The sequence below is a fragment of the Cucurbita moschata genome, unplaced genomic scaffold, assembly GCF_002738365.1.
Source record: "Cucurbita moschata cultivar Rifu unplaced genomic scaffold, Cmos_1.0 Cmo_Scf00025, whole genome shotgun sequence".
In the NCBI taxonomy this organism is placed as follows: domain Eukaryota; kingdom Viridiplantae; phylum Streptophyta; class Magnoliopsida; order Cucurbitales; family Cucurbitaceae; genus Cucurbita; species Cucurbita moschata.
In genome coordinates, this window is record NW_019268541.1 from 3,759,241 (window position 1) to 3,774,907 (window position 15,667).

The window sequence follows — 15,667 nt, forward strand, 5'->3', positions numbered from 1 at the left end:
TTTTTTTTTTTTTTTTTTTTTTTTTTTTTTTTTTTGTAAAAATAAATTATTAAAAGTACTGATTTTTAGTTCGTTTTTCATTGAAGTATCGTAAGCAGTTTTTTTGTTTGTGTTTTAGTATGGGTGTACATGGTGCAGGTTGGGTTGGGTTGAGGGATGTTTTTTGGACCAACTCAAAAATTCGGGTTGGTTTGTGTTTTAATAGGAGTGTACATGGTCCGGGTTGGTTTGTGTTTTAATAGGAGTGTACATTGTCCGGGTTGGGTTGCATGTGTCGTATCTTGTGATTGATATGTTTGCTTATTATGTTATGATGCATTGTTACTATGAGATATGTCATATTGGAGCATCATGTTAACACGTTATGCCATTGATGAATGTGTTATGTTATGAAAGTATGATACCGTATTTATACACTACCTTATGTAATGACACAAAAGGATTATGCGATGTACGAAATGAACGAGATACGTATTGAATCATAGACATGTGCCATGATTTCAAACAATGGGAAATCTCGTGCATATTGTATGTTCACATGCATTACGAAAATACGATATACTATGTGTGTTCCCTTCCCTCCGCAGTATACCAACAACGTGAGTGTACTCTAGTCGGAAGCTAGGTCCAGGGAGTACGTATACGAGCTTACCTAGGGGTTCACATGCGCATACGTGGGGCGTGTGTAGAAAGTACTACACGTCCAATTCTACCCATATAAGAAGCTGAGACCAAGGCCATGAATGTTGTTTCATCATAGGTCCCAAACACGACTATATATGATTGTATTTCTTAGCCACTGTAGTGAGTCATTTATTAAGCAAGTCACGTGCTACTTTTACTTTTCAGGTAAAGGCAAGACACCTCTACACGGATGATGACGTCGCAGTGATGACCATAGCACTTAAGCTCGGGTAGTAGCATTTATGTTATTTCATATTTGTAACCCTTCGAATAGATCAATGCATTGTTTTAATTTTCTTTATTTTATCTAAGATTCACGTGATTTATTTTATGTTGTAATTGTTTTAATAATTTTCTTACGAACATATAAGTCCGTGACACTGTATTGAGATTTATTAATTTATATAGTTAAAAATTCAACATTATCTTTATTAATTTATATAGTTAGACGATGGGCCGTGTGTAATTCATGGGTTACCTTGCCTTTATAAGATTATTGGGCCCAAAACCCATGGGCTTTGTTTTCAGCCCATTTCTTTTATTTGTCGATATGCCGTCGCTATTGGACGGGACAGACCGTCAGAACCACTTTCGAGGTCAGATGTTCAAATTCTCGTATCTCACTTTGTTGTACTAAAAAAAATATAACAGTCCAAACCCACTACTAATAGATATTATCCATTTTGGCCCGTTATGTATCGCTGTCAATCTCGCAATTTTAAAAAGCGTAGGGAGAGAACGAATGTTTCGTTCTTCTCTCCAACTGATGTGAGATCTCACAGAAAATGTATTAAGTCGGCCTTAAATTTATTTATTTTAATTCAAAAGTTGAAAGTTTTCCATTTTTATGATCCATTGGACAAAAATACATGTTCGGGCTAGTCAACCCTAATTATAATTTTTTTTTTGTTTGTTCAGTTAAATATTATATAAGAGCGAGAAAATTTAAACCTATGACCTGTTAATCGATGATACATGCCTTAATCGGTTGAGTTGTACTAAAGTTAGAGGTTATCGAGAGTCTATTATGGTCAATGCAAAAGTCAATTATACTAATGTTATCGTGCATCGTCGTATCAGTAGCTAAACGTTCTAACCACGACCACGATAATAAAAAAATAAAAGAAATTTGTAAACTTGCATCGAGTAGAAGACCTCATTGACTCTCGTTTGGTCGGTTCTAAAATTTTCAAATGGATTCAATAAAAAAAAAAAACACCTTTTTTTATTCCTCACCTAATTCCACACATTACAATATTTAAGGGAATTCTTATGTCCAAATAATTCAAATAATTACTTAAATTTTTTCTAATTTTTTAAAAAAATTTTATTATATTTTTTCCCCATTTCAACTAAATTATTGACAATCTTATCCCTCTTTTGTCTTTTATTTTAATGAAGAAATTCTCAGATAATGGCTCACCTATTCACACTCTCTCTCCCACGCGTGAAGGACACGATCCAATAAAAAATCGCCACATAGAATATAAGAAGATAGCGCGTGAGTACACGCGTGGTATCTGCGTGTGGGAATAAAGAGATATTTTTATTTATTTATTTGTTTTTTTATTAGGCATCGCCAAACTATTTTAATCTTTTTTGTGAGTGTTTTATTATTAAAAAGAAAAATTAATTTCTCTCTCTAAACTTTCTCTCTCTAGAAAACCCTTTCCCCTTTTTTCACTCCACACTGTTCAAACACCCAGAGAGAACCAGTAGGGTTTTGTTGAAGTTTTGATCTTCTTCTTCACTTTTTTGTTTTTGTTTGGTATTCAAATCCTTGAAATCACAGAGATGAAACCAAATCAACAAATCAACAAACCCTAAATTTGCTCCAATCTTCCCCATTTCTCTTTTTTTTTTGACTTTGATTTTTCTCACTCTTCACCTGTCCCTCTATCCCTCTCTCTCCTAACCCAATTTTTTTCTTCCCCAAACCCTAAATCCCATGTTTGAGTGCTACCCATTTTAGCTGAATTCCATAATCATGCTGTTTCTGTCTCATCAATCAGCTGCAGTGGAAGAGGTAGCAATTTTCCATTTCATTGCTCACATGGCAACTTCTCTAGCTCTGGGTTTCATTGTTAATTGCTTTCTCTCTTCGTTTGTTGTTTTTTTTTTAATAGTGGAATCAGTAGTGGGTTTGATGCATGCGGAGTAGCTAGTAGGAGGACGCCATGGAAGGGGACGAGCATAAGGTGGTGTTGGCGTGTGTGATATCAGGGTCGCTCTTCTCAGTGCTGGGCTCCGCCTCGTTTTTCATACTATGGGCTGTGAACTGGCGCCCGTGGCGGATTTATAGGTATATTTTTGCTTAATCTCTTCTATTTTGAATTTTCCTTGGATAGCACAAGAAATTTATGTAGTGCCGTATTAGTTTAGTGGTTCCAGGTTGTGATCAAGAATGTTGTGGTTAGGTAGTGGATGCTATCGTGGGATATTGGTATTGGTTAATGCTTTATACTTCCTTCATCGTGTAAAAATTTCCTTGTACGAGTATCACTGTTCAATGTACGGGTCTATTACCTGAATCTTGGGTTGTCGTGGGGTGGAACGGTTTATAGTTGGGCCAGGAGTCTGGATCAAAGATTTCTGTATGCTCTTACATAGGTTACGATTGAATTTTGCTTCTTATAACATGAAAGTACTAAATGTTAAAACATTGAGGTGAATTCTCTGGGTTTTTGGCATTTGAATCAAATATTTTCCCCATTTTGAAATGTCTGTTGAACTTGTGATATCCATTTTTCTCAATCTGGTTTTTTTCGTGTTATGCATGCACGTGTCCGATGGAAACCGTTATGCTTATGTCTTTATAGTGTTGATGAATGCATTTTTTTTTGTCTTGTGTGCATAATATCTTTCTCAGGTTTCTCATTTAAAATGAGAGAAGAATGTACATTATATGCATATATATTTATATATTTCAATTAATTTTAATGCAAGCAAAATTATTTTTCAGCTGGATCTTTGCCAGAAAGTGGCCAAATATCTTGCAAGGACCTCAGCTGGATTTGCTTTGTGGTCTTCTCTCTTTATCTGCATGGATATTAGTTATTTCTCCAATCGCGGTGCTTATCGTATGGGGGTGCTGGTTGATTGTAATATTGGATCGAGACATAATTGGGCTTGCTGTTGTGATGGCTGGCACCGCTCTTCTACTGGCATTTTATTCAATCATGCTATGGTGGAGAACACAATGGCAAAGCTCAAGTATGTATCTCTGACTGGTCTAATTTTGAAAAGATTATTACTACTCTCTTTTTAAACGATATTTGATATTCTTTAAGGGTTAGTGGTTAGATTTTTGGGTTCAGCTAGGGAGAGGAGAGAGATGCTTACGAGGAGCAAGTAGTCCAGTTGTTGGTTGTTTAGATTGCTACTAATTTATTATAGCCTCGTCACAGCTGTCTAGGTCTAGAAAGCCTTTGAAAACCTTACTGTTTTTTTGTTTCTTAGAATTTCGACCACGAAGTGCAGACAGGGTCTAAGTAAGTTGATGATCTCTGTATGCATATGCATATGCATGTTTGGATGACTTTAGAGTTTGATGTGTCTAAAGATTTTTCCTCTAATGTCCGATGAAGTTGCCTAGTTGACAACTCAAGTGTCCTCTATGTGGATGTAAATAGTAGTATGCTTAAGTGGGTGTGGGCATACACCGTCAATCAAGCAACAGAAAGACCAAGGCATGAACAACAAGGTATAAGAGCCACATGAACTTATCTAGCAACGATTTCCATCATTTCATCTTGAAGACAAGTTGAAAGTTGGGTATGAAGGTATTGATCGAGTTAGAAAGTTAGGTAGGCATGTTGTTTAGCTATCTTGTGGGGTATGTGGATTGAGAGACTTCAGAATTTTTAGAGGGAGGGAATGGTCTTGGAGGCATGGGAGGGGATGAGGTTTAGTTCCTTGTTATGGGCGTTTGTTTATTGGACTTTTGGGTAGTAAGTAAGTTTAGCAGATGATGTATGTATGTAAAAGTATATAAAAAAGTAACTTTGTTCTCACCGTATGTAGTGATCAAACTTCTCAAGAAATAAACAAAATGGATTATTTTTTTGGAAATTTGTCGTGAATACCACAAGTCAGGTGTTAAGACGACTCACTCTTCAAACCTACCTCCTTTGAAGATTCTCCCATTTATCATTGACAAGTTATTTGAATATGGTTCGCTTGCCATGACCATTATTTTGTAAGGCGAGATGAATTGATACGTCTCCCATCATGCTGTTATATAGAGAGTCAAATTTGCACCAAAAAGACGTTAGGAATCTCCCAAAATGTGCATTGCAAAGTGACAACTGCATAATACATGATCTAAATTTTCCTTTGTTGAGGCACCTATCTCTCATTTCTCTCTGCAATTGGTACTCATGAAGCAATTGGTATGCCGTACTACTTACCAACATTTTAGTGCTTCTTGCTCCTATTAGTCATCCTTTCAAAAGTGAGAAGAAGACCCTCTGGCTCCACATAAATAGTGGCATATCTTGTAAACTAGGCTTGAGAGGAACCAATGACCCTTCAAATTTTAGGAACTTGATCTTCATTTTAGCTCTATATGGGTGCTAACGTTTACCATCGTTGAAAATTATAGCTTGGACATTCTTTTGCCTGACTGGAAAGCTTTTTGTAATTCCCTTTGACACAATGTCCTCCCTTTTTGTATTATTTTGTTTCATTGGTGAAATATGTGTTTCCGCTAGGATAAAAAAGGAATTTTAGCCTTTCTAAGCTTGATAAAAAAATGATAGTTGGAGAAAAAGGGTGTGAAGTCTAGTAGGTAAAGAAAGATTTAGCAAAGGAACAACATGAAGGGCTTAAGGGTGCATGCGTGTTTGTCTTGACCTTGAAAGGTCAGTATCATTTGTCAAAATTGCACTTTTGCGGCAACGGGACAACGATTGGGTGACACTCGTTCTAACACAGCGAACAAGTTAGCCGTCTGACATTCGAGTTTCACGGACAATATTGGTGTATGCTTGAGCCTCGGGTCATGAGAAATGTTTTAGAAAACATGAGCGAGGAAATACGGTGAAAACAATTTTAAAGAAAACAATGTTATAGGCTAAAAATGAATAAGCAACAGCAACTACTTTGATAGCATATAATCTAGGTAGGAAAAATTGATAACTAATCACATCCCCTATAGTACATTTTGGGGTATTTTAGCAGGCGTAGATATGATTTTGGTAACCAATCATACACTCCTGTTTTAACACAACAAGAATAGTAAAGGCCTATCTAACATGAAAGCAAGTAAAAGGGTTTGGAAGAGCATGCGACTATGGCCAACACGTTTTGGACAAACATGACCCGAACATCCGACATGCGGTCACAAGCAACATGCCTTGGACAAGCATGACCATGACAATGGGCATTGTGGCATGCAAATCCAAAGTTTCCCCAATCAAACTAGCATGAAAATTATGGGAAGGATAATGGTGAGAATGATTAACTTAAGCAAAGTAGAGTTAATATAGTTTAATGATCTTCAAGGAAGCAAATTGGTATCCCATTCTTGGAACAAAGATATATAGCTTTCTAAGGACTTTAAATATGCTTTTAGTTTTAGTAACAATTGCCATTGTAAGACCAAGCATCGGTTAAAAATGGTGTTGTTTTGTTGCTGGCATTAAACTGACCTGATTGACCAATGCATAAACGGAGTACAATAGGGAGGGTGGGGGATAAACCTTTTGTGCACTATGTTTTTGCGTTTATACCACATTTGGAACAAAAGGTTGCATTTGTTGACATCTGTATTTCCTTTCCTGATCCTTCTTTTTCACTTTCCTTTGATTTCTAAGTTTCCTTTGTTTGACAATGAAATGACAAATGTTTTGGGTCTTTTTTCTTTGCGGTAAGACGTCCGGGTTTTCCTAGAGAGAAGGGATGTTTGTATTTGTTGCCCTAACCCTTCTAGAGGGTTCTTGTGTGACCTCGTCTTCCATATGTTGTCGGCCCTTTCTCCCTCTCCAATAGCATCTGCTTGCTCCTTTCACTGGTAGGTTAAAATTCCAAAGAAGGTTAAGGTGCAAGTTTTACTGGGCGAGTGAATACCATGGATCATATCTCAAGGTATTCTTCCTTTGTTTTGTTTATGGCATGATTCATTCTTTGAAGGAGGTTTGAGGAAGACCTTAATCATTTATTGTAGGGTAACCAATTTGCTCAGTTTCTGTGGGATCGTAGGAGATTCTTGTTTGGTGTGTGTGGTGTTCAGGTTATTGATGGTAGCTCGATGTTGGAGGAGGTGTTTTTGAATCCCCCTTTGAAGAAAAGGGCAAAGTCTTGTGACAAACTAGCTTATTTGTTGTTTTATAGGGTATCTGATTGGAAGGAACAACATAATCTCTTAGAGAGGTTGAGAAATCAGGCGAGGAAGTTTGGGAGATGGTCAGGTTTAATGATCCCTTTGAGCTTTAGTTGGCCTTTTTGTAATTGTGACCTTGGTCTTGTTCTTATGGATTGGAGTCCCTTTCTGTAATTTGTTCCAGGCTCCTTTTACATGAGTTTTTTTTCCTTTTATATTCTATTTTTTTCAATATTCTTTATGAAAACTCAGTTTCTTACCCTAAAAGAGATCTGTGATTTGGTTTGAAAGCAAATTATTGACTGACCTTGAAATATATATAAAAAGTAATAGTAGAGCTGTGCAAACTGCAGTATTTTTCCTTGGACAGGGGCTGTTGCTTTGAATTTAGTTTTTTCGTACATTCATGTTGACATCAACATATGTTTTTTCCTTGGACAGGGGCTGTTGCTATTCTTCTTCTTTTGGCGGTTGCGCTTCTATGTTCATATGAACTTTGTGCTGTATATGTTACAGCCGGTTCTAGTGCATCTGAGCGTTATTCACCTTCTGGCTTCTTTTTTGGCATATCAGCAATTGCCTTAGCGATCAACATGCTCTTCATCTGTCGAATGGTCTTTAATGGTAGTTACCACCAAACAATTTCTTCTAATTTTGCATTATTTTTTTGGACAGATATCTATGTTCTGCATTCTGTTTTATATATTTTTCTCTTGGTTCAGGAAATGGATTAGATGTGGATGAATATGTGCGGAGGGCATATAAGTTTGCATATTCTGATTGCATAGAAGTGGGTCCGTTGGCTTCTTTACCTGAACCACCTGATCCTAATGAATTGTATCCTCGTCAATCTAGTAGGCAAGCTCTCGAAGCTCTCGCATATTGTTCTTTCATCTTTGTTACATCCGTTAATTACTAAATCTTATAATTTTGTGGCCAGTGCCTACAATTCTCACTAATTTTTTTGGTGATCCTATGTAGTAATATTGTGGGTGTATTTTTAGGTCTCTTTCTTTTGCTGTTTTCTATTTTCCTTCTGGATGCTTGTTCCTCAATCTTTTAAAATTTTATTTCACATAAAGGTCACTTTTATCCATTCTTGTTATCTTGTTTCTTCTAGTAATATTTGGCCCTTCTTTTCATCTGCTCAGGATGAACTTGAGTAAACCACAAGGAGAAAACTCCCTCAACTTAGCGTGACCTGTGATATGGATAGTTTATGCTGTAGTCAATTAACTTCTCTTAACTGTGTTTTAAATTTGGATTCGCTAGTTTGTGATATTATATCCTATTCTTGAAATTTTAGCTGTCCAGTGAGCATTTCTAATACTGTTATTGATTGAAAATAGGGTGGTTAGACTTTTCATCAGAAACAAACAAGTATTAGGAAGGTTTGAGAGAACCATGTGGTACAATATTGTCTTTCTCCTCAGGTTATCAAGGCCTTATAGTTGTCTAATGCTAAGTTTATTTGGATTTTCTCAAACTCTGGTTTCCAAAAGTTAAATCACAAATTGTCTGAGACTGCTGCCAAGAGGCAAGTTCAGACATTTAAGTGGCCAAGACCCTCATTTGTATACTTCTTATTGGCAACCTTACTTTAAACTCTGGTAATCAATTTGGCCATGTTAATACTCAAGCGGAAAGCATATATGAACAGGTTGATTATGTTATGAGGATTAGCATGGTTGTTTTCATCCATCAATAAAAAATGTTCCACCAACTAGATCTCAACTTCTTTAGACAACATTCCTACCAAACACAATTTGCTACAGAGAGAAAAGGGGAAAGATGTTGATAAGGTTTTCTCGAGGTGAGATTCCTCGTGTTCCCATTGAGAATGTTGGTGTAAATTGAATGAGGGACACAAGGAGACCATTTTCTCCTAGTAATGCCAAAGTCAGTTAAGTGCGTCCAAAAAATGCCAAGCTAGTTTTGCGTAGGCAATTTTTATATCTATTTTTGAAAGGAGGCCTTGCTTTCTCATCTTTCTCTGCTCATTCACAACTTTATTAGTCACTCTTGGATGATGATTTGTCTTCCAACAATAAGATCTGATTGGGAAGAAGAGTTAATGTACGCTAGAACTCTTTCCAATCAACCATTCGTCTGTGGGTTGTTTAGAATTTACATATCTTCATGTATAAAAGTAGAAATACGTATTTTTAAAGAATTTTGTTTGTCATTATTATTGTCAGCCGATGGTATGATTGTTCATTTTTGGGTTGGGTCTTTCATTGTTCAGGGCTTCACATCTTGGGCTTCTTTATGTTGGTTCGGTTGTAGTACTTGTTGGCTACTCTATTTTATATGGCCTTACGGCTAAGGAGGCACGCTGGCTTGGTGCCACTACTTCTGCTGCTGTTATCATTCTTGGTATGTTCTAACTGCTTTTTTACTTAACCTTATTTACTCTTTTATTTTATGTTGTTTTAATTCTTTTGGGTACTTGTTTTGCAGATTGGAATATAGGGGCATGCTTGTACGGGTTCCAGCTGTTAAAAAGTGGTGTTTTAGCACTTTTTGTGGCTGGCATGTCTCGTGTTTTTCTCATTTGTTTTGGAGTTAATTACTGGTTTGTTTCTACCAATTTCATTTCGTTATCTTATAACTAAACCTGATAATTGTTATCACGGTTCTTAATTTTCCTTTTGCATCAGGTATTTGGGACATTGTATTAGTTATGCAGTTGTAGCTTCTGTGCTATTGGGTGCTGCTGTCATGCGTCACCTCTCATCAACAGATCCGTTTGCTGCTAGGAGAGATGCCTTGCAAAGCACTGTGATTCGCTTGAGAGAAGGGTTTCGCAGGAAAGAACCAAATAGTTCATCAAGCTCATCAGATGGTTGTGGTTCAAGTATGAAACGTAGTAGTAGTGTTGAGGCAGGTCACCTTGGTAATGGTACTGAATCCACTAGCAAGAGTGGGCCAGCAGCACAATGTACAGTTGATGCTAATAATTGGAATGGTGTCCTATGTCGAACTGGTAGTTCACAAGAGGGGATTAACAGTGACAAAAGCATGGATAGTGGACGTCCAAGTTTGGCTTTGCGGAGTAGTTCTTGTCGTTCTATCATCCAAGAGCCTGATGCAGCAATGTCTTTCACGGATAAAATTTTTGATCATCATAGTTCCTTGGTGGTTTGTTCTAGTAGTGGGCCTGAAAGCCAAGGCTGTGAATCTAGCACGTCAACTTCTGCAAACCAACAAACGTTGGATTTGAACTTGGCTTTGGCATTGCAGGAAAGGTTGAGTGACCCAAGGATTACATCCATCTTGAAGAGAAGCTCTAGACAAGGGGAACGTGAATTGACTAGTTTATTGCAGAATAAAGGATTGGATCCTAATTTTGCAATGATGTTGAAGGAGAAGAGCTTGGACCCAACTATCCTTGCATTACTTCAAAGGAGTAGTTTGGATGCGGACAGAGAACATCAGGATAATACTGATATTACCATCATTGATTCAAATAGTGTTGACAACATGCTGCCTAACCAAATTTCTCTGTCTGAAGAACTGAGACTTCATGGGCTTGAAAAGTGGCTTCAGTTCTCTAGGCTTGTACTGCACAATGTAGCCGGGACCCCAGAACGGGCATGGGTGATCTTTAGTTTAGTATTCATAATTGAAACAACTATTGTGGCCATTTTCCGTCCAAAAACTATTGACATTATAAATGCAAAACACCAACAGGTGAATAGAACTTTTAGTTACCCATATGGAGTACATTGTCATTATTGGATTTTGATTTTACAAATTTGTGGCATGTCAAGGTATCCTTTGTGTTTCTTCAAGCTAACTTTTTCTTGTGCTTTCAGTTTGAATTTGGTTTTGCTGTCCTACTACTATCTCCTGTGATCTGTTCAATTATGGCTTTCCTCCAGTCACTGCTAGCAGAAGAAATGTCAATGACCTCAAAACCTCGGAAGGTATGCGTTCCATTTGTGAGATTAAATATTTGCAGATAAGGAAGTTGTTTCAATTTACGTCAATGAAAAAGTTGTTTTGGTAAGTCGATTGATTTTTAATAGTTTCTAGCATTTCTTTTCGAGGTTGCATCCATAGCCTTATTTTCTGCTGTGGATATTTAATAAACTTGAAGTTTACTTCGATCTAGTAAATCTAAAACTACAAAATCTAAGAAAGTTGGAAGCAAATTGGTTAAAAACAGGCTTTTATCAGGGTTCTTCTCTAGCAATGTATAGGTTCTGGCTTCAGAGATTTATCTAAGTATTGTATCTCTGCTACTGATGCATAGTGCCCAGAGCCAGAGATGTCCACCTTCTTTATTTGTGTTTTTAAACTCCCCCTCCCCCAATTCTGTTCTCTGTTTTTCTTTATAGAATCTGTAATAAAATGAGAGAATTTATATGTTCTACGGGTTTATCCATACTTTTTAGATAATGCTACAAAGTAAGGTAGCAAATAATGGCACATTTGTTCTTATGTGCACTTATCCTGTAACTTTTGGACTACTGTGGCGTTATCACTTCTTTACAGATGATGCAACTAAACAAGAGAGCAAACCTATGTGAAATTTGTCTGTTATGCGAACATCGAAAATTGGCCTAGAAATCTGAGGTGAATCTAGGCCAAGTAAGAAGTGATGTAGTCTGGCATTCACAGTTACGGGATTGGAGTTATATGGCTTTGGCTTATATGGGTGAACATCATTATTTTGTCAGCACAATGAAGGGTGAATAGCGAAATACTTTGTCCAAATCTTTTCTGGCCATAATTGTAAAATTTTTCAAATAAAATGTTAAGATTGGGCTTTGATATTTAGCCTCTTGGGGTGCAGTCCAGGCCTTCGTTTCTATTTTTGATAAGAAACTTAGCTTTCATTATCAAGAGAAAATACAAAAGGAGGGGGGATGAGATATTCCCACACACCAACGGGTTACAAAAAAGATGCCGAATTTGTGTAAATATGAGATCTATAATTACAACAAAATTTGAAGTTGGAAGTCCAAATCCCTAAAGTCCCTGTTAGTTTTTTGACCACGAAAAGTTGTAGAATTTCTTTTATACCGTAGTCTCTAAAGGTGGGTAAAGACACCATTGGACCATTGGATTTATACCATAGAATTTCTTTTAAACAGAGGGCCATAAATAAGTTGAAGAAGAACATTTGAAAATTTGTTGGGTCAACACCACTGCAAATTGTACGAAGTTGCAAACAAACTTGAGAAAAAAGAGGCGCATAAAAAATTCATCACTGCTTTTACAAAGAACGCACCAATTGGGGGAAAAGACAGAATTTCAAAGAATTCTTTGGATCCTACAGCAATATTCAGCCTCCCAAAAGAGAATATCCACAAGAGATCCTTGATCTTTTAAGGACACGATGTTTTCCATATAAGATCAGATTTTGGTTTGTCCAAAGCTGTTTGATGCACAAAGAGCTTGGGAGAAGAGGATTTAACCGCAAAAGGAGCTCTATCATTTTCCAGCACTGACACTTTCAAATCATCTCTTTTTACGGTTTAAAAGCATGATGCTCATTCAAGAGAAGTGGGTTGCAGTCCAGCTGGTTGGGGACTTGAAAAGTTGGGTATGTCAAAAAAAAAAAAAAGGTTGGGTATGTCAATGTGGAGTTCGTTGTTTAGGGTAGGAGGGATTCTCGTTTTCAGTCCCCTTCTCCTCCTTAGGGCTTCTCTTCTTGTTCTTTTTTCTTCTGAAGATGGCCATTCTTCCCCGACATCTCTTCATTTTCTTCATTTGGAAAGATTAGGGTCCTAGGAAGGTCAAGTTCTTTGTTTGGTAGGTCCTGCATGGAAGCGTGAACATCTTATACTACGAGCAAAGACATTCTTCCTTCTTTTTGCAGCTGTAGTGGCATGTCAAAAAATCCCTTGGTGTTATGGAACTTAGGATTTAATCTAACAACCTTGTTGGAAACAAGACCATTAGATCTAAATTATCAAAGAATCCCAAAAACGATAAGAATCAACTCAAGGGAAAGTTTTGGAATGGATTACCTTGATGGTCAAGATCAAGAGTAAAGAAAACTCGTTTCTAAACTCGTGATTCGAATCACTTCACAAGAGGTTTGATGAATACCACTTGAATGACTCTAGCATGCAAGTTCTAAACACAAGAATCTGCAAGCTAAAAAACTTAGCTATCAACTCAGCTGAAATAGAAACTCTATACTTTTCAATTCCAAAATGTGATGTCTACCATGAAAGAAATGAAGATTTTATATAGCCTCTGACAACCTTAACTTATGTGAGTTAAATACACACAACTTTCATATTAAAATGGCTAGTTGATGAGAAATACACCCATAACTTCCATACGATGGAATATGGTAACCTATGTGGGTTACAATGTAACCTTAACTCCCATATTAAAACTAGCTTAAATGACAAACAAATATTGAAATGACAATTAAAATAATGCGATAAAAGAATGTGCTATCTAGTAACCATCCTTGGACTAAGTTCCATAAATTCAACTGTGAGTTCATTAAATGCAAATCAAAATGCATTTTATGCGTCTCTTTCTTGAAGCTCAACTTTGCACAACATGTAGGGAGGACTCCAACATCTTTTAGAATTTCTAGCTCACTATGGCTTGAATATAAGTAACTAAAGCTCGTTGTAACTTCTTGGCTCTCATCCTTGTAATTGGACATTGAGGTACGGAAATTCCTTGGTCATGGTTCATATCTGCAGTTTCTAGATTTTAGGACGCTTTTAGAGTAAAGTTGGCTTGGAGCAGGGATTGTAGGGCTGGGATGTAAGAGGTTTTGGTGTCTTGTTGTGTCCCCCGTTCTCATTTCTCTGGCATATGTGCGTTGTTGCCAATCTTTGGGGCTTTGGCTTGAGAGGAATGGAAGGCATTTAAGTGGCCCTTCAAGATTTGAAGTAGAGTTATGGGAGGTTGTTAGCTTCAATACCTGAGTTCAGACCTTGGTTAGAAAGGCTTTTTACAACTATCAGCTAGGTCTTGTCCTTTTAAATTGGAGTCCTTTCTTATAGTTTTTTGGACTTTTTTTTAGCGGGCGATTTTTTTTGCTTTCCCTTTCACATTCTTTAATTTTGTTTCAATGAAAGCCTGGTTTCCGATAAAAGGAATCTTTTATGCTATTTTTCATGTATTAGTTCTGTGATTTGATTCACATGCATTAAGTTTCTTATGATATTATTTATTTTGGAATATGCCTCATTATGATCACTTTCTGCAGTATGGCTTCATTGCTTGGCTGCTCAGCACTTCTGTGGGGCTTTTACTTTCTTTCTTGAGGTTTGTACATATCATCTACCACCAATTGTTATTATTTTTGTCTTTTTGGTAAAGCTCTGAGCTGTAGTGGCATGGAAAAGTTGGAAACTGGACATTTTTTTTAAAGCTCATACTTTTCTGTTAGATTGAGGTCCATTCTTCTAAGATTTGAATTCTTTCTTTTGAGAGTTCTATAGTTCCTCTGTTTATTGTTATTTTGTCTGCACAGTTTCCAATTTCTTATCAGTTTCTATGCAATTTCTTCTCTCTTTTTGTTTTTTCTACTTGGAGCCTTCTTTCTTCTTCCGTTACTATGCCATGGTCTAGCAGTAGTATTTGATTTCTTCCCCTTTTTTTCAGTTTTATTTTGATCCATTGATTTTTTTCCCCCTGATGAATGATTGTTAACGGTCTGTTTTGCAGCAAGTCATCGGTTCTTTTAGGGATGTCCTTAACAGTTCCTCTCATGGTAGCTTGTCTTTCTCTTGCCATTCCTATATGGATCCGAAATGGGTACCAGTTTTGGATTCCCCGAGTACAATGCATGGGTTCTGCAGGAAACCAACGAACTATTGGAACAAAGGAGGTTTGTATTTCTGCTTTTCAAATTTTCAAATCTAAACCTCCACAAAATTACTTCTTGTAAAATGAAATTTTTTGTTTCTAATCTCTAGTCTTGACTCCTGTGATCTTATTGTTCCGGGTGGGACATGTTATTCTTACCATTTTGCAAATCCTTCTCAATTTTTTTCAATAGAAGTAGGTTCTTCTATCAAAGTAAAGTAACAAAATTAGGAAAAGAAAGCAACACACTACGGGCATGAGACATCGCAGAAAGATTCAGGAAAAAGGGAAGCATGGATTTCGTAGCTACTGTTTTGTTTAACTACTTGGAAGGTGTATTTCAAATTTTCAAGGAGGGTGTAATGTTTGGATGTTATGGAATACTTAGCAGTGCTTGCATAGGCAGTTGATAGGATCCTGATTGTTAGAAAATATCACCTAAATCTTAGTACATTACAATATCGAAGGAAAATTGCAATGGGAATAGGCTATAGAGAGAGAGCCAATCAAAAAATTCAGCCTCTCTAACCATCTTTTCAAGTAATTACAAGCACTCCACTGTTGTAACTCTAATTACAATCATATCACTACTAAAATTCCTAATTTACTCCCTAGTGTTTAATCATAGTTAACTTAAAGAATTAATTTTGACAATTTTAAGTCTTCAGCAATCTCGCTTTTTTTACTCAATTCATGAGTTACATGGGGAATGGGTTCCTAATATATTTATTAGAGATCACTTATCAAATATTTATTGGCTTATTGATGCCAAGTCAATTCTTCAATGTTTTGAGATTCCTTTGATTCTTTTTCTTTCATTCTTTATTTTCTCCCTTTCACAATACAAAAAAAAAAAAAAAAAAAAAA

General features: G+C 36.6%; 1 protein-coding gene across 1 annotated transcript in view; it reads left to right on the forward strand.

Annotated features, from left to right (window-relative positions):
- The first annotated feature begins 2,317 nt into the window (after nt 1-2,317).
- LOC111461431 (calpain-type cysteine protease DEK1-like) overlaps nt 2,318-15,667 on the forward strand; it is a 25,142-nt gene continuing 11,792 nt past the window's right edge. Inside the window, exons 1-11 of the mRNA XM_023104944.1 lie at nt 2,318-2,710; nt 2,811-2,986; nt 3,647-3,897; nt 7,448-7,630; nt 7,729-7,864; nt 9,252-9,382; nt 9,467-9,581; nt 9,667-10,699; nt 10,825-10,935; nt 14,199-14,257; nt 14,660-14,822. Of these exons, the coding sequence (XP_022960712.1) occupies nt 2,862-2,986; nt 3,647-3,897; nt 7,448-7,630; nt 7,729-7,864; nt 9,252-9,382; nt 9,467-9,581; nt 9,667-10,699; nt 10,825-10,935; nt 14,199-14,257; nt 14,660-14,822 (2,307 nt within the window). The 5' untranslated portion in view covers nt 2,318-2,710; nt 2,811-2,861. The remainder of the gene's footprint in view (nt 2,711-2,810; nt 2,987-3,646; nt 3,898-7,447; nt 7,631-7,728; nt 7,865-9,251; nt 9,383-9,466; nt 9,582-9,666; nt 10,700-10,824; nt 10,936-14,198; nt 14,258-14,659; nt 14,823-15,667) is intronic.